The following is a 23,765-nucleotide window of genomic DNA, read 5'->3' as shown; positions in this document are numbered from 1 at the left end:
TGTAACAAATTCTTCTACTTGAAATTTCTTCTGTTTGAATGGAAAGAAAGAGTGCTTGTTTTATAATTATTTCTGAGTGTAAGATGCTCACATTTGACACACATACAGTTTAAACAAACATGGATTTTCTGAAAATCTATAGGAAAAGCATTTGTTTTCTTGTAATGGACATTAATGCAAGAAAACGTTGCATTTCTGTTGAAATACAGATGATAAAATATCCTGCTATTGACTTATGAGATGATAGTGAGGAGAAGGAAGATGATAAAAATAGTTAAGCTCTGGGAAATATTCTAAGAACTTATGAGGTGAAGGTCAATGAGCCGTTTGTAGACCCATATGCTTCACGGAGCCCCTCATCTGGAATGTGGTGGACAGTACCACTGGCTTTAAGTTGGTCCTTAAGGAAACTATACTTACACAGATGTTTAAATGAGTTAATTCACGTAAAGTTCTCACAAAAAGTTCCTGAGATATGGGAGGCACTCAACAGAAACAACCTGTATAATCGGTTGACTACATAAAGATACAAACTTACTAGTGTTTCCTAAAGTGAACTACAAAGAGTAAACTAAACTAGGAGTTCTATTAAGAATTATATATTGATTATTTTAGTCACATGTGTAAATGTAAAATATTAAGTTAACTAAAGTTTCATAAATCCTATACTTAAGAGACAGTTTCTTAACTGCCTAATTATTACTGTAATTATACTAGCCACTTACATCTTTGGAAAATATATTTTCCTTATTTATAATTATAGTACTAGTATTTGTAAGGTAGAGATCATTTAAGTTTGTCCATTTTTATAGTACCTAAATAACTTCCAAATTTTACTTGATTTTGTCTGTCTAAAAAAGCCTTGTATTTATTTGTAGTTATATTGTAGACAAAGAGAGAGCCAGTCCAATAAGATGATCCTGGGGCTCCCATCACAATTAAATCCTGTAGGGAAAAAAAAAAAAAAAAAAAAAAAAAAAACTATTATTATTTAAAGTTTAAGCTCACCACCCCAAACCTCCTCCAGATACACAATAGATAGTGAAGAGAACATATTTTTATAATAACAAATTCCTGAAGTAGGAATATTCTGTGAAGTTAAAACATACAAAAAAAAAAAAAAAAAAAAAAAAGCCAGAGACGTTGGCTAATGGATTTCTACCTAAAAGTGAAATCTCAGAGAAGAAACTCTGAAATTCTCATTTAACGCATTTATCAGTGGATTTCAAAAGTTGAAGGGAGAAGTACTGAACTCTAGGGTAAGCTTTTGGGAGACAGGCAATATGGTTCCTATTAAAATCATATGTGGGTAATTCATGAGTGCTAATTACAGAGATGATCATGTGTTGCCAAAGAATAAAAAGTGGACTTAATTTATTTCAATTTGCAAAGAACCACTAATTTTTCTAATAATGTTAGCTTAGGGGAAAAAAGTCCAATGGAATATGGGGCACATTTTGTTATACATAGGAATTTAGGAGGAGAAGATTGGAATGACCATGCCCTTGTCTGGTGTAGTATGAAAACTCTCAGCAATTAAATCTCTTTAGCATATTTCTATATTCCTAAACAATCCTAAACTTTAAAAAAGTCAACTTAAACTGAATAAAGCATTTTCTTTGTAAGCATTTTAATATAACTGTTAATATTTGCAGACACTGTCAACCCCAAACTTGATATAGCCTGATCTTCATGGACTCAAAAAACATTCCTGAATCCACAGTGTGTTTTTAAGAAAAACTGAGAGATTTGGGGTTGAGTACAACTGTGCCCTTTCATACGTATCCTAGAATGTTAAAAAGAGAGTAAAAAATCTTGGGAATATTATCTATCTGATTTAAGGGGATATTAAGTTCTTAAATTTCCCAATTATAATAATTTTAATGAAAAATATAGACTAATATGCTTTCTTTGCCCCGCAACTAGAAATTTAAAATAACACACTTGGGTTATTTTCAATACCTAAGTTAACAAGATAATTAACTGTAGCTACTTTTTTCATTAAATTATTGAAAAAATATTCTTCACTATAGATTTTAGTTCATCTTATGTAGCATAGCCATCTAAATATTGATATTTTATTGAAATATATGTGGAATTTTTGAGTGGCAAAAATTAAGTTGTAATACTCAAATTTAAAAGACAGGAAGATGTTGCACAGTTTTTACTTTAAAACATATCAGTCTTCCAAACCATGAGAAGAATTAAGATTCTATATGTTAACATTTATAGCAGCTATTTTTTGAACAATTACCTTTGTGTAAAAACTAGATATTCCAGCTTGACATGATGCAAAATATTCTCCAAATTTTTTCACATAATCTAAAATGAAATATTAAAACAACTCAGAATTATATCTTAAAATAAAGATATAATCTTCATAATTTGTTTCTTAAATAAATTCTTACAGAAATGTACTTTAAGGTCTATAGTTTGTACTTTTTAAAAAATAAAAACCAGTAACCTTGATATAATTTAACAAATCCCTTCCATATGAATATTCAAAATATTCCTATAAAATGGCAATTAAAATATCTCCCTCTGCTTCTTCTTATAGGAAGCACACACAGCATATACTCAAAAAAATTTTGTAAAGTAAGACAGAGGTAGGATTTATGATTTTGAGTCCATGTTTTCTTTTTACTGTATATATCTAAGGTGTGCAACATCATGTTTGACATATATATACATAGTGAAACAGTTACTACACTTAACATACATATCTCCTCAGTCACCTTTTTTATGCATTGAGAGTGAAATCTACTCTCTTGGCAAACTTCCAGTGCACAATAATTAACTCCAGTCCTCATGCTGTACATTAGATCTCTAGACTTATTCATCCTACACAAATGCAGCTTTGTACACTTTCACCAACATCTCCCCATCCTAACCCTCTCTTCTCACCTTCTTCTCTATGTGACTTTTTTAGATTCCACAGATAAGTGAGATCATACAGTACGTCTTTCTGTGCCTAGCTTATTTCACTTAAAATAACGTCCTTCAGGGTCATCCATGTTGTCACAAAAGTCAGGATTTCCTTTTTTAAAGGCTGAATAATACTCCATTGTATATGTTTATGTATATATGTGTGTATACATACATCTCACAACTCCTTATCCATTCAGTCATCTGTCAATGGACACTAAGGTTGTTTCTGTAACTTGGCTATCGTGAATGCTGCTGCAATGAACATAAAAGCACAGATCTCTTTATGTGGTACTGATTTCATTTCCTTTGGATATATACCCAGAAGAGGGATTGTTAGACCATACGGTAGTTTTATTTTTAATTTGAGTAACTTCTCTACTGTTTTCTATAATGGCTGTACCAATTTACATTCCCGCCAACAGTGTGCAAGGGTTCCATTTTCTCCACATCTTCGCCAACAGTTGTTATCTCTTAACTTTTTTCATAATGACAGTTCTAATAGGTGTGAAGTGATACTTTATCGTGGTTTGTAATTTGCATTTCCTTGATGATAGGTAATGTTGAGCACCTTTTCATCTACGTATTGGCCATTTTGATGCCTTCTTTGGAAAGAAAGTCATTTGTTCTCTTGACTATTTTTTAATCAGGTTATTTGGTTTTTTGCTATCGAGTTGGTGAGATCCTTATATATTTTAAATATTAACCCTTTATCAGAATTATGCAAATATTATCTCCCATTCTACAGACTGTCTCTTCACTCTGTTGATTGTCTCCTTTGCTATACAGGAGCTTTCTAATGTAGTCTCATTTATTTTTGCTTTTATTGTCTGAGTTTTTGGTATAATTTCCAAAAACTCATTGTCTAATGTCAAGTAGCTTTTCTCTTATGTTTTCCACTAGAAGTTTTGTGGTTTCAGGTATTATGTTTAAGTCTTTAACCCATTTTAGTTGACTTTGGTATATTTGCTAAGATAAAGGTTCGATTTCATTCTTTTGCATGCGTATAGCCAATTTTCCCAAAGGCATTAAAAAAAAAAAAAAACTTTCAGGTTCAGGGTTCATTTGCAAGTTTGTTGCAACATAAATTGCGTGTTGCGGGGGTTTGGTGTACAGATTATTTCCCCATGCATGTAATAAGCATAGTACCCGATGGGTAGTTTTTTGATTCTCTCCCTCCTCCCATCCTCTACCATCAGGTAGGCCCCAGTGTTTGTGCCTACTTTGTGTCCCTTGTGTCCATATGTACTCAATGTTTAGCTCCCACTTATAAGTGAGAACATGTGGTATTTGGTTTTCTGTTCCTGTGTTAGTTCGCTTAAGGTTATTGACCTCCAGCTCCATCTAAGTTGCTGCAAAGGACATAATCTATTTATGTTTTATGGCTATGTAGTATTCTACAGTGTGTATGTATCATATTTTCTTTATCCTGTCTGACATTGACGGGCATTTAGGTTGACTCCATGTCTTTGCTATTGCTAATACCATTTATTGAAGAGAGTCTCCTTTCTTAGATTTTGCCCAACTGAAAATATAGACTGAATCAAGATCTGCATGGACATAAAGGTCTCTCATTACAAAACCCCATGAATGAACGCTTTTGGAACTTACTAAGGGGGCAAAGCTTTGCTTCTTCCAAAAAACTGATATAAGTAAACTTCTATGAAAATAAGAATTGGAACCACAGCTTCCTTTTGGCTTTGCTAAGCAGAAAACTTAAATAAATTGGTAAGTCATTTATAATGACCACTTATAGTCAGAAGTTTTCATCCCTTTTAAAAATATATATCTTACATGATCCTGTATTTTACAATTGTAGATGTGTTAGGTTTATGGCATTTTGAGATTTTTACAGTATGTGGCTAGGTATATCTGAGAAAAATAAAAAACTCTACTATGAAAATGTTTTAAAGATAAACTGAAAACTATTAGGTAAAAGAAGATAGCAATCAGAAACCAAGACTGAGTTTTATTGCAACTGAGAATCAATATTCACTTTTTTACCTTTTGGGTATCCAAAGGCAAAATAGGAATATATGTAATATAAGCTGCTTTGTGATGTCACATTCCAGGGAAGAAAGACCCACATCTTATTAGCATCAATAATTGAACTCAAATACCTGGCCAAAGTTTTGCCAACCAGTACAATTTTTCTTTGGGTGCTGAGGGATTTGAGAGTGAGGGTGGTTAGAAAATTAGAAATTTGCATTCATATGTTTCTTAGCTACCTAAAGACACATTGTTGGATTTTAGTTTTGCTGCAGATATCATCTGACATGCTCTGTTGACATTCACCCCAATTCTGCTCACTTCTGTTATGTCCTAGCTCTGTACTTGCTGATGCTACCTATAGCATAGAGTTACCATGAGAAAAATGTTTCAAACTCAAGACACCAATCTCTTGCTGCTTAAAGGAAAACACGTGAATTAGAAAAAAGAGATAGTGAGTGTGAACGAAGGATTTGCTTACACTGATTATTCTTCCTGATTACTCCTGGAAGCTAAAGGTAACAGAAAACCTAAAGTCTTTCTTATTAATCAGACTTCCAATATAATTTCACAATTTAAATGTCCTTTATTTGCTGGGTACTAGTCTCACTCACACCAAATTGAAAGTAAATTTAATGCAAAAGTGGATAGTTACCAGCTAGATTTTAGAGTTATTCAAATTGTAGAATTTTTATAGCAAAGTACATTTATGAAAAATAATGCTATTGCAATTAGGTAAAGAAAGAAATTGAGTAGCTAAAAAGAACATAATTACTCAGAAGATCTCCCTCTCTTCTGAACATCTAAACTTGAACATACATTTAAAACACTAAGAGATATTCACTTACTTATCTTTATCTAATTAGTATCAAAATGCTGCCTTACCTTGATAACACGGAGCTATTCTTTTACTCAGTTCTGTTCGTAAATCAGGGGGCATTCCATAGCAACCACCAGTGGGGAGCTTATTTTCATTCTTTATGTAAAATATATTTTTCCATCTATGCCCACAAGTCTGAATAAAATAAAAGTAGACCAAATGATGTGAAAGCTGCACCCAGGATAGCTGATTTCACGATGGATCAGTGGACCAGTTCCAATACCTACCACGATGGATCCATTTTCTCCTGGCTGTCTGGAAAGTGTGACCCCCAACCACTGATTGTCTCTCTCTTCCAAACAAGTCTTTCCACAAGGTTCTCCATTAGGGCTACCTATAGCATTTGAAAATAATTTTATCATCAGTTGTATTGAAAACACTCTACAAAAGCAGATAAAACTGTGCACTCATCCCTAGTATTTTTCCGTGAACTACTTCTCTATCTTATATTCAGTGCACAATGTGAGGATAAATGTGAATTACTCTGTGCCAACATAATTATTCTCTAATACAAGGTGACTTTTGTTGTAGAAATGACCTCCGACTGGTAGCACCATGAAGAGATAGACTCAATCATATAAGAGATAGCTAACAGGACTAGGAGTGGGAAAACCAGTTAAAGCTAATACCAGGTTGTGCAACTACAACCGCTGTGTCTAACGTTTGGAAAAGGTTTAGCCATTTATCTAACAATGTAAGCAATATTATCAGAGCACTTTAAAAAATGTTTCTTCTACTGAGATATTAAGAATAGAAAGACTATAAAACATTCTCAGCAATTAAGGTACAATTTATTGGAGCTGGAAGGTGATGATTAAGCATGCGGAAAGTGGAACATAGAATTAGCATACCAATAAAGCCTTGCGTTTATAAGAAACTGCCCTATGTTTACATTTATTGGAATATGACTCATGTTTTCAACAGAGATAAAGTGATTTGGAAAACCAGATTATCTCAGTAGTAAATAAAAAACTTCAATAGACACTTTGGCTAAATGCATGAATAGCCAAACATAAATAAAATACTCATGTACTAGATAGTGCTTCTATACTATATAAGAAGTGGTCTTCACAGTGATCATTTTTTTGTTAGCAAAAATTCTTTGCGTTATAGCTGGGTTCCTATTAAAATCCTATGTTGCCGGGCGCGGTGGCTCAAGCCTGTAATCCCAGCACTTTGGGAGGCCGAGACGGGCGGATCATGAGGTCAGGAGATCGAGACCATCCTGGCTAACCCAGTGAAACCCCGTCTCTACTAAAAAATACAAAAAATACAAAAAATTAGCCAGGCGTGGTGGCGGGCACCTGTAGTCCCAGCTAGGCGGGAGGCTGAGGCAGGAGAATGGCGTGAACCCGGGAGGCAGAGCTTGCAGTGAGCTGAGATCCGGCCACTGCACTCCAGCCTGGGCGACAGAGCTAGACTCCGTCTCAAATAATAATAATAAAAAAAAATAATAATAAAAATAAAATAAAATCCTATGTTAAGTAATTTCAAATAAGTTACTTTAGGGGAGAGTAAGATGCAGTATCCTAAGATTCTTTTTGCTGTCTTTATTTTCACCCTCTTTAGTTGGCATATGAAAATTCTATTGCATCTGTTCTTAATTCCTGGCAGTTAAATACATTAGCATCAATTTGATTGGATAAGGATGTGGAACTTGGGTTTGTTAATTTTGAACACTGGTCACTAGGTACCAAGTTTTCATGAATTTATGGTGACCATTCTTCTCTATATCATTGGCACTTTGTCTCCTCCTATAATGTTGACCCCTAAATGTAGTTTCCTGGGCAAACTCAGAACCCTTACAGAGATACAGACTAATATTTTTACTTATTTTTTTTGGTACCAGTGGGAGTCTCACTATGTTACCCATGCTGGTCTTGAACTCTTGCCTCAAGTGATCCTCTTGCTTTGACCTCCCAAAGTGCTGGGATTACCAGCATAAGCCACCATGCCTGGTAAGGTAATATTTGAGAAGTGAAATTATTTGCACTAAGTCTTCTGGGTAGGAGAGATTTTGTTTAAGGAGTGTGGGAAGATGTTTGTTTATACTTTTGTTTTCTAAAATGTCATTGAGGAAAAACAAAACCTTTAATCACAACTGAAGTGAAGAAAATATTTGAGCCCCTCCTCCAGAGATTCTGCTTCAACAGGTCCAGGTGAGGCCCTGATTACCCTAGGTCAGCGGTTCCCAATCTTTTTGGCACCGAGGACTGGTTTCATGGAAGACAATTTTTCCATGGGCAGTGGTGAGGGTTGGAATAAAACTGTTCCACCTCAGATCATCTGGCATTAGATTCTCCCGAGGAAAGCACAACCTAGATCCCATGCCTGCGCAGTTCACAACAGGGTCTGCACTCCTACCAGAATCTAATGCCACCACTGATCATCTGACAGAGGCAAAGTTCAGGCAGCAATGCTCACTGATCCACCACTCACCTCCTGCTGTGCAGCTCAGTTCCTACCAGGCCACGGGCCAGTACCCATCCACAGCCCAGGGATTGGGGATCCCTGCCCTAAGTGGTTCTCATGGTCAGGAACACTGTTACTGTGAAATGCAGAGAATGTTTTTCTGGACAGCATACACATAGAATAATGACAACTCCCACTAACTGGTAATGGCTTCCTGGAGAACTAGACTGAAGGGAGGAGGACTAAGACTAGGTCTGGACAAAGAATGCTAGGGCTGAATGGCAATGGTTGCTATTAAATTTGGAAAGGAGCCTTGCTGTGGCTCAAACCTTGATAAAGAATGGTCCAGGTGGACACATAAAGTCTCCATGTTAAATTGAGAAAGCAAGGGATGAAGACAGAAATGACAGGAAAAGAGAAGGGGAAAACAGGGAAGATGGTAGGAGAAAAAAAAAATTGTGTGTGGGAGATAAGTAAGGTCAGAAACAGGGAGTTGTTATTGTGGCTACCTGATGCCAAATCAATAGAATTTAAAGTAAAACAGAATGACAAACAAGGCATTTTCATTTTCATTATAATACAATTTTCAGTTTTCATTAAAATTGATTTTTTACTGTCAAAAATAGATAACAAATGGTAGATTCAGTCTACACAAAGTTCCTGTTATTTACTACAAGCCACGTTAATAAATACCCTCTGAAAATACTAAAGTTTTTGTGAAGTTATAGTCACTCAGTTAAGACAATTGAGCAAGAGGAAAATCAAGGACAGGAGAGGATGGGGCTCACAAAAACATGGCATGTTTAATAGACACTTTCATTACAATTACATCCAATATTTAGAAACAAATCTATTTTTCTAGACAAAGCCACCCAGAAGATTAAAAACAGACAAATAGTTTCGAACCACAAAATACCATGTAAATAGCTTGATGGAAATGGCCAAAAAATTATGTGCAAAAATAGTGTATTGTTATCTGTTTCTTAGCTGAACTGTTTTGTAAATTTCTAAGTGAAGACTAGACAAACTCTTGCATTATGAACTGTTATCTGTTTAATATTCTGCATTGCCTCCTCCTCGTTTTAGTTTTAGCTCCATCAGGTGGCATCACAATGTCGTCACTGCCCAGGCTCACACTGAGGTTTACACACATCACAAACTACTCACTTTCCCACTTACTAACATCACTTCCCTGAAACTTCTTTCTCTCCATGTGAGTGCCTCTCAGCTCTCTGGGAAAACAGCCACTAAATCATTAGGCTATTTTAAGATGTGTCCCATGTAGTCTCACCAAAGTCCTGGGACTTTAATTCCAGTGTGGCTCATGCCCTTCCCTTCTCCTTACTGTAGGTTAAAAATAACGATTCTTAGAAACAGGAGAAGAAATAGCCCTCCAGAAGCCACAAGAAAGAGATGTTTACCTAAGAATAAATGTGGGAAGAACTTTCCCAGGAAGCCAGTGATGTGGTTCATTCACCCGTGAGCAGAAGAGATTTCAAATAGAAAAACATATGGCAGGTTTGTAAGAGGGAAATTGGTGGGGTGGGGGTCAAAATGCCACTAGATGTAATCTCATATCTGTCACAATGTGGTTCTAAATAATAGTTGCCTTCTAATATATAGATAAAATTTCTGATTCATTAATTTTCAAATATCTCTTATACAGTTGTTAGTTAATCCACTCTTAGATACTGACAGATGACTCTCAACATCAGTACTCAAGGGTTCTCAGACACACAGGATACGATCACTCAGAGGAAATTATGGTAAAATTGATTAATATCCTGTAGGAAGAAGTATTTTCATTTTTGTTAGGGTTAACTACATTTATTTATTTACAATGTTTCTGGCCTACTTCCAAGGCTTAGTAAATAGTGACCTCATTCATCTTGCCCAGGACTGTATCTTTGTCATAATCCCACCACCGACAAACAGCCCAGAAATGGGTGCTGAAATGGAAAGGTCAGTAAATGAAAAACAATTCAAAGCTTCTATTATGGTTTGACTAGGCATCTTCTATTTGTTTGATATATATCTTAATTCAAAACATGTGTAAAAAGAATGAATGCACAGCCAGAAAAAAAGTTCATGAAAATAGTCATGAAACAATGATTCTTCCACAGAAGAAAAACCAATCTTAATAAGTGAGCAAATACATATACTACATTTAGATATATTTCCCCTTTTCACTTATTAACACTGCTTTAACCATAGAGGCAGCCCCCAACAGCAATGATAATACTGAGGTAACTTTCAAGTACTGGTTACAGGCTAGAATCTGTTCAGAGAACATCCTGTAATTTCCCCTAGTGTTCTGGTTTTTTTCTTAATTTCTGGGACTTTTTCTCTTTTTATTTTTTAGAGAGTGAGGATCTCACTCTGTCACCTAGGTTACAGTGCAGTGGCGTGATCATAGCTCACTACAGCCTCAAACTCCTGGGCTCTTGTAATCCTCCCACTTCAGCCTCCTGTATAGCTGGGGATATAGGTGCCCGCCACCATGCCCAGCTTCTCTTTTCTTTTGTTGTGCCTGCAGAATCTTAGCAGAAGAGGTAAGACCTTCACATGATCAGCTTATGATCATGGCCTTCTCCAAAGCTTTTCTCCCTTAACCTGTGTGATCCTGAGTCCACTCCTTTCCCACTCAGTACTCAGCCTTGGCTGGACATTAGAATCAATGGAAAGGAGTTTGAAACCAGTACCTCCACCTGGGCCCCACTCTTAGAGGCTCAGACTTGACGTGTCTGGGTTAAGAACCAGACATAAGAATTTTTTCGAAGCCCCCCAGGTAGTTGTAGCATATGAATGGGCTTGTGAACAATTGCTCTACGATGTAGCTCAGGGGTTCCCATATTTTGGCTTCCCTGGGTCATACTGGAAGAAGAATTGTTTTAGGCCATACGTAAGGTACACTAACACTAATGATAACTGATGAGCTAAAAAAAAATTGCAAGAAAAATCTCATATTTTAAGAAAGTTTGCGGATTTGTATTGGGCCACATTCAAAGCCATCCTGGACCACATGGACAAGCTTGATGTATTAACAGATGGTTATGCCTTTTCTTGTATTATATTATTTAAAAACCTACTGTTTTAAAAATAAAAGTAATATCTTTTGTTCCCCCTTGTGTTTAGTTACCTATTGAAATAGCAAATGTTAAGCAAATTGTCTTTGGGTAGAAATACAATATTTAGAACTGCCACTAAAGCTAATTCTCATGAATTTCTCTGACAGAACACCATAAATAACCTCAGATTATCTTTATATTTTATCCAAATGTCATGCTGAAGTGATTTATAATCTGGTTTTCAATTCAGTTCATACGTTACTCATCTAAACTCTTAGTAAATCAAATCAGCTCCATAATTGAAAAAGTACTTTACATGGTTTAACATAAAAGAGGTCAGCAGAAATTAACATGCGATAATTTTCCCTGCTTTTAAACAACTAGAATGACTAATTCTTTGCACAGTTGAATGCATTTTTCCACTAGATATTTAAAAAACAAAGCCACATTAAAAACCATCTCCTTTTAAGCCTATCTCTTTCCTATTTTTTTTTTTTTAATTTGGGAAAGAAAATGTAAAAATGCATGCTTACTACTTCAGTTTCTTTCTTCCTACTGATGTGTATCAGCATATATAAATGTGTATATAAATGCAAATAAACAGGAATTTTGATCAAAGAAAAAGTTAGTACAAAGCTAGTTAAGTACATTCTTTACTCCTCCCCCTTTCATTGTTATTCATGTCACCAGTTTTAGTGTCATTGCTCCAAGTGTGACAGGGACTACAGGAGATTAGATATTTGACCTTTTATGTCACCTCCATAAGGGCAGATTGACTTTTGTTGACAGCAGCATTCCCACAGCTCAAGATAGTGCCTTACATGCAGTAGGCAGGAACTTAATATGTACGAGGGAATTTTGAACTACATTATATCACCACAAAAAAACCCTTTAACTAGAATGTACTACTGCATAATTATCACCAGACTTTCAGGGATCTAAGCTTTGGAGAGGTCTTTTCTCTTTACTATGATTGTTCCCTACTTCTCCTTCCAAAATATTATTTTCTTCAATTTTAAGACAGTAACAGATGGTCTGAAAGGAAACAGTCTCTGAGTTTGAAGATCTTTACAAAGGATAATTTGTGAGTGGGATGACTTAAGACAGAATCAGCTGGGGTCCACAGAAGATGCCTATCTCAGAGGGTTTCTGCAAAGACTGTGGAGTAAATGAGATATGTGTGACGTGCTTGGATGACAGCCTGGCAGAGAAAACATGCAAATGTTAGTTGCTATTGACATCATTATATTAAAGATTAATGTCAGCATATTAAGCTGCACATGCATTGCAGCATACAACCTGGCTCGTAAAATATATGTGGCATATCATTATTGGGGAACTGGAATCATACACATTAACTCATTTTACACCCACAGTAGTAGCAAAGGATGACTGTATTATTAATTCTATTCTACAGAAGAGAAAATTGAGTCTTAAAGGAATCAAATAACTTGCCCAAATCCATAAGTGGAAAAATTAGAATAAAAAATATCTTTGATCTCTAAGTTATTTCACCCTATAGCATAGAACAATAAAACTCTAGAAATATTTCGGACATATGAATTAACTGAAATCTAGTCCACTTTCTGAAGCTTTTAGCTGAAAATATATAAAATATAGCAAATCTGCCTACAGACTGTACAATCAGCTTTCACTTGTTCAAGAAAAAGGTCACTTACTTGTTCCCTATCTTGCCCTGCTTTTTTTCCTCCCTTTAGAATGGTTCTCAGTATTTTGGCATTTCCACTAAAGAAAGAAGAACCAGGGAAAAGGTCAGACTCTAAGGTCTTCTTTCTATACAACTTTTGACAATGGAAGTGAAATACTTTGTGGCTGGGAAAGCCTGGGACTTTCAAATGCAAGTAAATGTCTGCTTTATCTACCTGTGTCATTGTACTGTGACTTCCCCACCAATTCAGACATTTGACTGGGGCTCTCAGTCTGGCTTTCTGGCTACTAAAACAGCATACATCCTTACCTGATCTTTCAAAACTCATGATGTGATGTGATGTTTCAGAAAAGCAGTAAAAGCCCTTACCTTCCACCAACTGCCTTTTTTTTTTTAAGCTGAAGCTCTATTCCTTTATAAGACAAATCCTATACATTTCAAACTGTTCCACTCTAAAGTTTTTCCTAAATAAAATAATCCTGAAACATGAATGACCCTTGTTCCAATTCCATGTTTTATAAAGAGTCATTCATTCAAGATATTTTCTATAAAAGCAGTAAAGTATATAATCCCTTCACTCACATAAATTCAGATTAGGAAAAATATGGGATTACAAGTGAGAAAATCAATTCAAACATGACAACATGACAAAATTTACCACTGCAGGGCTATGAGGATGACAGAAAATTTATGCTTGTGTATGCAAGAATGCCTGGCACCTAGTAGGTGGTCAATAAATAAATGATCAATGCCTCTGCTCCTCAGGGTATGTACATTATGGTGCTTTAAACTGAGCCAGCAGAGGGCGCTCACAGTGCTGCAAGAATTGATCAGCGGTCTTCAGCTTTTTAATTCAAATGCCTCCTTAGTTTTTCCTTTTAAGTCCTGATACTTACTAAATCCATTAATAGTAATCCATATAGTATTTGACTATATTAAACTATGTACTCTTTTCACACATCTAGTTACACCTGGTGGCAATGTTTCTAAAAGATAATGATGTTCATGAATTCTACCATAATAAAAATAATTTTGGGTAATGAAAAGTAAAATATCCAAGTTTTAGAGGTGATAAAGGACATAAAAGTATTAAACTTCTAGAACTCTTTTCTTCCAGCTAGCCTAGTGGCAAATAAGAGTCAAAAGAGCAAAACATCAAAGTTAGAAACCAAAGTTAGGTTTTTTATTTTTTTTAATGTGTTTAAATGTCATATTTTCATATTGTCTAATTTTCATATTGTCTAAACAAAACCTGACAATAGCCAATAATCATGCTCAATTTATGTGAGAAACAGTTTATATAATTGTAGGCCTGAAAAAGCCAGTTATTTCAGCTCTCTCTCTCTCTTTATCTTATTCTATTTAGAAAGAGTTCAAGAGGTAAATGTCCCCAGAGAGTAGTGCCAAGCTTTATGGTTGTAATTTTATAAATCTGGGCTGATCCTGAGTCATCATGAGGCCTCAGAACTCTATACAACTATGTCACTTGTGGGTTTGATTTTAGGTTTGGGGTCTCTGCCAGGGACCTTGTTCTCAAACTTCTTCAAAATCCCACAGAAAATGTACACAAGTCTTTTTAATAACTAAAGTCAAAAATGTGCCCCAGCTGATATATTTTGTAAACATAATTTAAACAGGGAAGGTTACTCTCTAATTACTAATACTTATTGCATGCTTACTACATACCACAGTTTTAATACATGCAAAGACAGGTATTAACTCACTTTTCATAACATCCCTATGAAGTAGATTATCATCCCAATTTTGTGGATGAGGAAGCCAAAATAAGGGATGACTAAGCACTTGCCCAAGGTCACGCCACTTGTAAGTGGGGAAGGGAAAGGATTAAAACTCATACTATCAACCACCATCCGATGCTGCCAGACAATTAGTTGTTAGCACTTTTCCATTATTTTCAAATATGGACATTTTGAATAATCCTATACTATTCTGAAACAGCCTATTAAAAGAGCATATTTCAACCTCTAACATTAGAAAACAAGGAAAGAAAATTCTGAACCTCCATGGTTTTCAATTGATCTCTTGGATTTAAAAATTCATTTGAAAAAACATCACACTAATGTGTGGATGCCACTTTGTATATCTTTGAAACAAGAAAATACAAAAATGTAAACAGAAAATACTCCAGGGAAATCTGCTTGGTGGTCAGTATCAAAGTTCTATGCTTGCTTTTGGAATTCACAGGGTAGGATGGCTGAAAAGAAAAAAAAAAGCAACGAAAGAATTAAAGGAGGTCAGGAAGATAGGAAGGCTTTAAAATATAGTAGAGAAAAAACAGTGAGGAATGTATCATATTATCTCGACCAATGGAGGATCGGAATGAGATGAAGAGTTACAGATACCAAAGGACGTTTCTCTGGGCAGAGTTTAAAGGATAAAATAAGAGGTTATATTGACAATGACTGGCAGACAAAACGATAATAGTCTATTGACTTCTAGAAAACTTTCACAAGAAAACAGACTAGTATTGTGGTGAGGTAGACTTCAAAGGGATTCATAAACAGATGGTACACATTGACCAGCATTTTCTATACAGGGCATAATGTCAAAAGAACATGTCTAATCCACTGTACACAAGAAGTCCCATAAAAGGGGTTTTTAAAACTAAGTCTACAATCTTACTATTTTCTGAACATTTTTGTGAATTATAGTATTTTATGTAGTTTATATAAAAAAGATTTTCTATGATTTTTTAAAATTCTCAGAGGTAAACTGAGAACAAGCACACTGCATTACTGAGCCCAGACCTGTCACCTGTATGTCCACTTCCATATTCTAATTTGATGTTTCCAGCTAATCTTAAAATTAAAAATCCCTGCTTCTAAAGACAGTCATTTTCAAGCTCCTATTTCAGGAGTAGGTGTTACTGTTTGAACTACCTGATATGAGCCTTTGGAACCCAAAGCGGACTTAGATACTTTGGAGTAAGGCTGAAATGTGCAGCAAATCCCAGGGGATTTTGCCCAAATATAAAAAACATGAAAATTATTTCATGTTTATTGAGTCCTTACATGTGCTCTTCAGACACAGTCAGAACTGCGTCCACTACTCAGATTTCACTCCTCCAGGACGCCTTCTCCCATTCATTTCTTCTCATCACTGTGTGCCTGTCTATTGTCATGCTTATTACATTATCTCATAATTATCCATTTACCTGTCTCTCCCTTTATCTCAACTGAGTTATTCAAGGGCTTCAACCATGTCTTATTCAACTGTGTATATCCAATACATAAGTAATAAAATGTATTAATGAAGGAAGAACCCAGTTAAAAGTTATTGATGCTTGCTATCATCTCACTTCTCAACCCTCTGCAGGGGATTCACCATTAAAGCTTGTCTTACCAAGGTTACTAAGGAACTAATTCTCTCTATATCTAATGAGACCTCATAGTTTCTCACCCCGGTTGATGTCTTGGCAACTTTTACTACTGCCAACCACTCACCTCTTCTCAAAACAGTCTCTTCCTTTAATCAGATTAATGTCACATTGACCTGATTTTTCTTGCTACCTCCTTGGCTTCACCCTCTTGGTTTTTGTTTTGTTTTGTTTTTCCCAGTTTCTTTTCTTTTCCAGCGGTTCTCAAGCATGGATGAATACTGGAATCATCTGGGGACCTCTGGAAACTACTGGTGCCCTATAGACTTACCCCAGAGATTTTATTAGTTTGAGGTGGGCCACCAGAACTGTTAAAGCGCTGTATGAGAATTTAAGTTGCAGCCAGACTTGAGCAGCACTATTCTAGCCACTTCTCAAACTGTAGGAATCCTTAGAAATTTGTCATTGGCCATTTGATCTACTTACCCCAGAGAGACGATAATCAAAGCCTTGGAGGTGAATGGGGTTATGTCAATTACTCTTACCTCTGGTTTGCTAGTACAGACCTCTCTACTGTCTACCACACCCATACATGGAACTGATCACTAGATATTTACTTCTATATCTCACAGGAATCTCAAGCCAATGAAACTCATCATTTTGCCAGAAAACTTGCTGGTCTTCCCTTTTTCAGTACATTGCACCATCAACCATGTCACAGCCCAAGTTAGAAACTTCAGTAACATCTTTGGAACCTTCTCACTCAACTCTTGCATTCAGTAATTACCAAGTGCTATCTTCTAAATATCCTCAGAATCTCCATGTTCCTCTCCATTGTTACTGCCAGTGTCCTTGTACAGACACTTGTTATCTGTAGTCTAAATTATAACAAAGTCTTCCTATACCTGTCTCACTGCCTTCAGTCTTGACCCAGTTACTCCAAAGCGTTCACCAACCTGCAACCAGAGAATATGTCAAACACACAAATCTGATCATGTCACGCCCCAGTTTTAAATATCCTAGGGTAAATTCACACTTAGAGTTGTATCAGAAGTAATCCCTGCCTGCCTTTCTAACCTACAGTTTAGTTCACACTCCATAGTGCAACTGTACACATTTTTTAGTTCTTCAAAAGCATCGTGCTCTCAAAGACTTCAGGGTCTTTATACACACAGTTTGCTCTTTCTGGCAAACTTTTCCATAGCCTCTTCTTCTGCCTAACTTCTGGTTATTTTTCAGTTCCCCTACTTGAACACCAATTCCTCAGGAATGCATCCCTTTATTGTCTTACCTAGATTAAATCTCACCATACTTTCCTATAAATAACCTATCTTATAAACTTTAAAGCCCCTGCGACAAGGAGTATGTTTCTTGTGCAGGCCCAGGTTCTGGCCCTTAGGCATTCCTCAATGAACAACGGAATGGATAAATCACCCATGTGTGCAATGGATTTCCACATCTGGCCCTACAACCGTGGCCAAGGGCATCTATTTTCAAGTCATTGGGTATATCACTCGGTGACCAAGTAAACTTAGGGCAAAAACTAACGTGCATTTAGAAAGTCTCATCTCTCAAATTAGGTGGAAACCTCATCCTTTTGGAGATAAAGTTTGGGAAACTGCTGGAAATAAGGAAACTTCTTTCCAGTAACCTGATAGTTTATTAATGAAGCTCTCCGTCTTTTCTACATAATTGTATAACAGCCTTCATTCAGGATGATTTTTCAAAATGACCAATCTGCAATCTCAGCTTCATAAGATACAATTTAAAGCACATTGCAAATGAAAAAATTAAAAGTTATCAAGAAAAAACATATTTGAAGTTTCAACAGTGAGATATTTGCTATTTAATGTTAAGCTAATAACTCCTATGAATCAAGTAGAAGTGAGGATTAGGTAATCATTAGTTTAATAATGCAATGCTAATTAAATTCTTTCAAATAGGTTATATAATATGAACCAGGAGGCTGGCTAAGGTAATAAAATTTCCAGAAAGAAATCTAAATATGGGTAATGGTGACTAACTTGAGATGGGTCTCTTCTGTAAGAAAGAGGCACAGGCAGGCAGCTTGAAGGCCCAATAACTATAGAACACTTAGTCTGGAAAAGAAAGTGAAAGTTCTACTCATTTATGCATAAATACCAGGAAAGTATCTCCTAAAAAGTTAGTGTTATTTTACAGAGGGAACTTAATGTTTCTCTACAGCAGTGCCGTCCAATAGAAATACAATACAAGTCCATTGGAAATTTTAAATTTTATAGTAGCCACATTAAAAAAAATAAAATTTTATTTAACCTGATATTTTATTTAGCCTAATAAATCCAAAATATTATGTAATCAATAATTTTAAAATGTTTGTTTCAATATATAATTAATATCATGAAAATTAATGAGTTGTCTTCTACTAAGTATTCAAAAGCCAGTATGTAATTTACATTACAGCTCTCTCACTGCTGACTAGCCACATTTTGTGTGTTCAAAGCCACTTATGGTTAGTGGATACTATACTGGATAGTGTAATTGTATAACTTTAGACTATTACCGAAATGAGAGTCAGTGTGTGTATAATGCTTTCAGTGGTAACTCCAAAGTAATGAAAGATCTGGAGTGTTTTTCGAATAACCAAATAAAGACCATCTTTTTAGTGTAATTTGATAATCATTTCTATGTTTTATTATGTTCTAATTATTTAAATATTGATAGTCCACAGATGGACTATGCTTAACTATATTAATTGAGTCATTATTTGTGACACCTTAATTTAAGAACCAGCTATGATTAAAGTTTCCTTTAAACAAGCCTGATGATGCAGAGTACCCGGGTGGAAGGTGGACCTGTAGAAATCACCTGGGTCTCCTCAGACATAGTCTTCATGAGCAAGTCTGGGCCCAGACCCTCCTGACAGAGACACGACTTTCCTCTGGTACAAAAGAAGTGAGAGAAGAGATGTCTCGGGGAGTCAGGGAGGTAGGAGGCGGCCAACAATATATATACAGGAAGAAAAGCACCTTGTACTCGCCTAACGTCTCTCACCCTGGGCATTCTAGATAAATGAGCAGGCTCATTTCTGCTTGCGGCACGAATATACCATGGTATGGGACAACTTGTCCACAGAGGGTAGGGTGGGGGAGATATGGACCTCCTCTTTTGAGGGGTGGGGTCTATCTGAATTAACCATTGATCTGAAATTCTACAGAGACTCAAAGACGAGTACATGTGGATATTTTTAATTGCATGGGAGATGGGCACCATTTGAAGACCCTACACCTTCAGATTCTTGATAGCAAGTAAAGCTATTCCAAAGGAAAGAAGATACCTTACTGACATGGCAATCATAGATCAATCTTTAGTCATTATAACATTTTTTCCTTCAGCCAACAAAATATTTCTCATTGTGTGTCATTTCAACTTCTACCTTTTTTTTTTTTTTTTTTTTTTTTTCGAGACGGAGTCTCTCTCTGTCGCCCAGGCTGGAGGGCAGTGGCACGATCTTGGCTCACTGCAAGCTCCGCCTCCCGGATTCACGCCATTCTCCTGCCTCAGCCTCCCGAGTAGCTGGGACTACAGGCGTCTGCCACCACACCCAGCTAATTTTTTGTTATTTTTAGTAGAGACAGGGTTTCACCGTGCCAGCCAGAATGGTTTCGATCTCCTGACCTCGTGATCCACCCGTCTGGGCCTCCCAAAGTGCTGGGATTACAGGCTTGAGCCACCGCGCCCGGCCTCAACTTCTACCTTTTAATGTATTACCTTTTAATTTTTAAACTTTTGGTTCAGTTTATTAATTGTCCCTATTAACCTCAACCTGCTTATTACAGATAACATACAGATAATAGATTTAAGTAAACAATAAAGAAGAACCGCTATTTTTTGAATGTCTATTATGTGTCAGTACCGAGCTAAGCATTTTCGCAACATTAGAGTCACCCACATTTGAAACAGGACAACTGAAGCTATTTTATACAGAAGATAGCTTTATACACACACACACACACACATGCACACACACTTCTACAGAAGATGGCTTATCTATATTTACACATACTCTTGAAACTTCTTCATACAAAATAGTGCACAGCCCACAAACCTAATAACCCTAAAATATGTTTATTACCAACGTAATGTTTTCAGTGTTTTATTTCTAGACTGTAGCCTCAATCCCTATTTTATACCTTTAAGCTACCACTGAATTTATTCTGAATAGAAAGAGGCAGTTTCTTTACATGAAGAATAAAAGATATCTGTATTCTTTAGAATGTCACATGAGAAATAACTTCAGTCAACTCTTCAGCAAATACTCAAGGCATTACTATCACTGTTAATGTTTTAACTCATTGATTGACCAGTAATCTTGTCTTTTTTCCTTTCATCTCAGTAAGTACCCTGTAGATTGGTCAAAATTTGAAAGTTAAAAATATCAGTTTGGCACATTTCTAATCAATTATCTTACTCATAAATCTGGTTAATAAACTTTCCCTCTACTTTTATTCATTCATCCATCCAAAAAAAATCTTCATTTAATTCCTATTACATATCGATCATGTTTACATTTCTCTGAGAACAGTCAACCCCCATGCTACACATGCCCAATTTTTCCCTTCCATGGACAGGCATCATCTTAAATTTAATATATTATGTCATGATGTATCCAATTAAACACAGACATCCAGAAATAGATTCCGTGTCCATCCAGACAGGAAGTAGACACTAAATACCAGTAGTTATAATGTCATGGATCAGGAAACTATGACAGGACAACAGAAATAAAACTGCTCCCTCCTGAGACCTTGCCAAGATCCTCTGGCAGATTAAAGTTGTCAGCTCCACTCCCTAATTCTTCACCCACAACTCTCTCATGCAATGAAAATTATGCTTTGCAAAATCATTCCAAATGTATGGGTCTGTGAATGTTTTATACATTCCTACTGTGATTTCTGGTATTGAGGATGCTTAACAAGAGGCTAGGGCTTATTCTACATGCTACAGACAACTCGTGGACTTTTATAGGTGTTCGAAGTTAAAAGTAAACATTCCATTATGTTTATACTCTATTCGAATTCATTCGAAAGAAAGGAACCAGCTTCGCTGTTTGAAAAAGAGCAAAGACTACTATAAAATGCAAAAGAAGTTAAAGATCCAATAACCAATCCCAAAAGTCCCTTTACAGCAAAGAAATATAAAGTACCAATTTTATTCACCATTTACAGATGACCCACCAGCTCAGCAGGCAACATATTAAACCATTCACTTAATTTTATTTGCATTGAAGATGCATACATGGAAGAAAATGGCTTAGACTTTGGACCCATTCAGACCCTAGTGTGACTTTAGTTCCCACCTATCACTCACTAGCTCATAACTTTTAAAAAGGTATTTGCAACTCTGAGCCACAGTCCTCATACATAAACTAGGAACAATGTCAACCATGACCCAGGGTTGCTTTGAGGGGAAAAAATTAAGCAATATGTATAGCAGTAACATTTTGGAATAAGATAAGTCTTGTTATTTAATATTCGTTCCTCTTTCCCCACTTGTCTGTGTGCAAGAAACTTGTCTGAAACATGAAACTTCTCCTCTCTATCAGTACACATTTTTCAACTTGTCACAAATCTGAGACATTGAGAAATGACTGCAAAAAGATGGACCCATATAACATGAGAGTTTTGGATGATGGTTTTGGGAGTGGAAAATTATACTACATTAACAATGAAGATGCCAACTTTCCTTTTCTTTTACATTGCATATTCTAAGTAAAACTATCACTTTTTTTCTTTAGACCTTTAGGTTGAACGACGGGATATGGGATCAATTCCAATTGCTATTCCTGATATGCCCTTTAGCCTGTTCTTTAAGAAGGTTGATAGGACAAAGATGGAAATAAAATTCTCAAGTCTTGGCTTAGCTGGATTCTATCCTTAATATGCTGAGACACGCTAAAATGTGCTTTACACACGGAGAGACGGGGGAGAGATGAAAAGAAAGTATCATAAGAAATTTCCCTCTACCATAGTTTTGGTCAGCGTACTGCAATCATTGCCATAAGGAGAAGGGAGAACGATATTAACAGAAAGGGAATCCCTTTTACATTAAGGAGGGAAGATGAGACGGAGTTGAAACTGAAAACTTTAGGCTCTTTAAACGAGAAGTAACAGGCGACTTGAATCTTTCCAGGACTTGCCCTATGGTGGGGTCCACATGGGGGGTCGGGAGGTCACTAACTCCTGGTTCCACCCCCAACTCACCCAGCTGGAGCTGTTCGCACGTCCGGCCGGGATTCTTCCCGATCCTGCATCTGTAAATCGCCCCGGGATTGATCACTGAAGCGTTGGCGAGCCAGTTGGCAGTGGGCGCACCCACCACGAGCCTAAAGAGACACGTGCACGTGCGCTCAGACGTGAGCTGTGCTGCCCACTGAGCTCCCTGTCGGAACAGATGTGCAGTCGGCAGCAGGGCAGCTTCCCCACCTCCTCTTCCGCCCACCACCCCCGACTCGAAGCTCCAAGGTCTTGCGCCAGAACGCACCCGGGGTGCTGCCACCCCAAGATAAGTTAGTTTCCCTGGCAGATCTCCAGCGAGCTGGCACTCGCAGCGTTTCCCTCCTGCCTCCTTGGGAGGGAGAAAAGTTTGAACCGGGCAGGGAATCCCTTGGGCGCCGTTCTCACGCCGCTCTGAGCTGCTGAGGGCTCATTGGTCCAACTCTACTCACCATCGGTTCGCCCCGTGGCTGTGCAGCACGACCGAGTAGCCGAACAGCGTGTTGGGGGGGCCCTGGTAAAGCAGCGCGCTCTCAGTGTCCACGTTGTAGGGGCGGCCGGTCGGGACCCCCAGGCACAGCAACAACATCACCGTCTCCCGGAGGGCGGCCCTTCGGGGACCAGGTTCGCGCCTCGCTTCCCAAGCCATGCGCTGTCGGTGGGGAACATTCAACACTAAACGGCCACTACCCCAAAGTTGCACGGGATGCGACGGTTGGCCAACGGGGAAGAACGCCCCAAGAGATGAGGCGCAGCGTGTCCGGCGCCGGCGGGCTACAGGAAAGGAAGGAGGGAGGGAAGAAGAGGGGAAGTCGGCCCACCGCGGGCGGAGCGATTCGGCTGGCCTGGGATGCCGCGCACTCGCTCGGCCCCACTCCGGGTTTGTGCTGCTCGCCGGGAGCTTCGGGTTCTCGCGCTGATTCTCCGGGTACGGGCCGCTGGGTGGGGTCCCGGGCGTGGTGCGGAGGCGCAGGGCCGGGCCCCGTCTCCCCTTACGCGCGGCTGCAGGGGGCGCTGGGGAGCCTCGGCTGCGCAGGACGCGCGTCTCGGCCCGACCTCCCAGCCCGCAGAGCGCGGGATGGCTCTGGGCTCAGTAAGAGCGGACCTAGATGGAGCACGGGCTTCCCCTTTTAACAGTAGTTGGGGCCTAGAAGCGGAGCTGTGTGGCCCCAAACCGCGTGCCCCTCGCTGTGACCGCCCAGCCTCTAGCAGGCAGCCCGGCGTGGCCCAA

General features: G+C 37.7%; 1 protein-coding gene across 6 annotated transcripts in view; it reads right to left on the bottom strand.

Annotated features, from left to right (window-relative positions):
- ITGA4 (integrin subunit alpha 4) overlaps positions 1–23,478 on the bottom strand; it is an 81,061-nt gene extending 57,583 nt beyond the window's left edge. For 2 of the 6 annotated variants that reach the window (XR_012421294.1, XM_074009553.1), the window contains exons 1-6: positions 22,987–23,478; positions 22,523–22,644; positions 6,022–6,128; positions 5,800–5,929; positions 2,255–2,322; positions 726–945 (exon numbers count right to left, since the gene is read on the bottom strand). Coding sequence is in view for 2 of the 6 variants with exons in the window: in XM_005573626.5 (XP_005573683.3) it covers positions 816–945; positions 2,255–2,322; positions 5,800–5,929; positions 6,022–6,128; positions 22,523–22,644; positions 22,987–23,183 (754 nt within the window). In the remaining 4 variants the exon portion in view is untranslated. The remainder of the gene's footprint in view (positions 1–725; positions 946–2,254; positions 2,323–5,799; positions 5,930–6,021; positions 6,129–22,522; positions 22,645–22,986) is intronic. The other 4 variants (XR_012421293.1, XM_005573626.5, XM_074009554.1 and 1 more) reach the window with 3 other exon arrangements.
- Positions 23,479–23,765: the final 287 nt, after the last annotated feature.

This window comes from Macaca fascicularis, chromosome 12 (genome assembly GCF_037993035.2).
Source record: "Macaca fascicularis isolate 582-1 chromosome 12, T2T-MFA8v1.1".
In the NCBI taxonomy this organism is placed as follows: Eukaryota; Metazoa; Chordata; class Mammalia; order Primates; family Cercopithecidae; genus Macaca; species Macaca fascicularis.
Note: the sequence above shows the minus strand (reverse complement) of the source record. Positions and strands in the feature narration are given on the sequence as shown.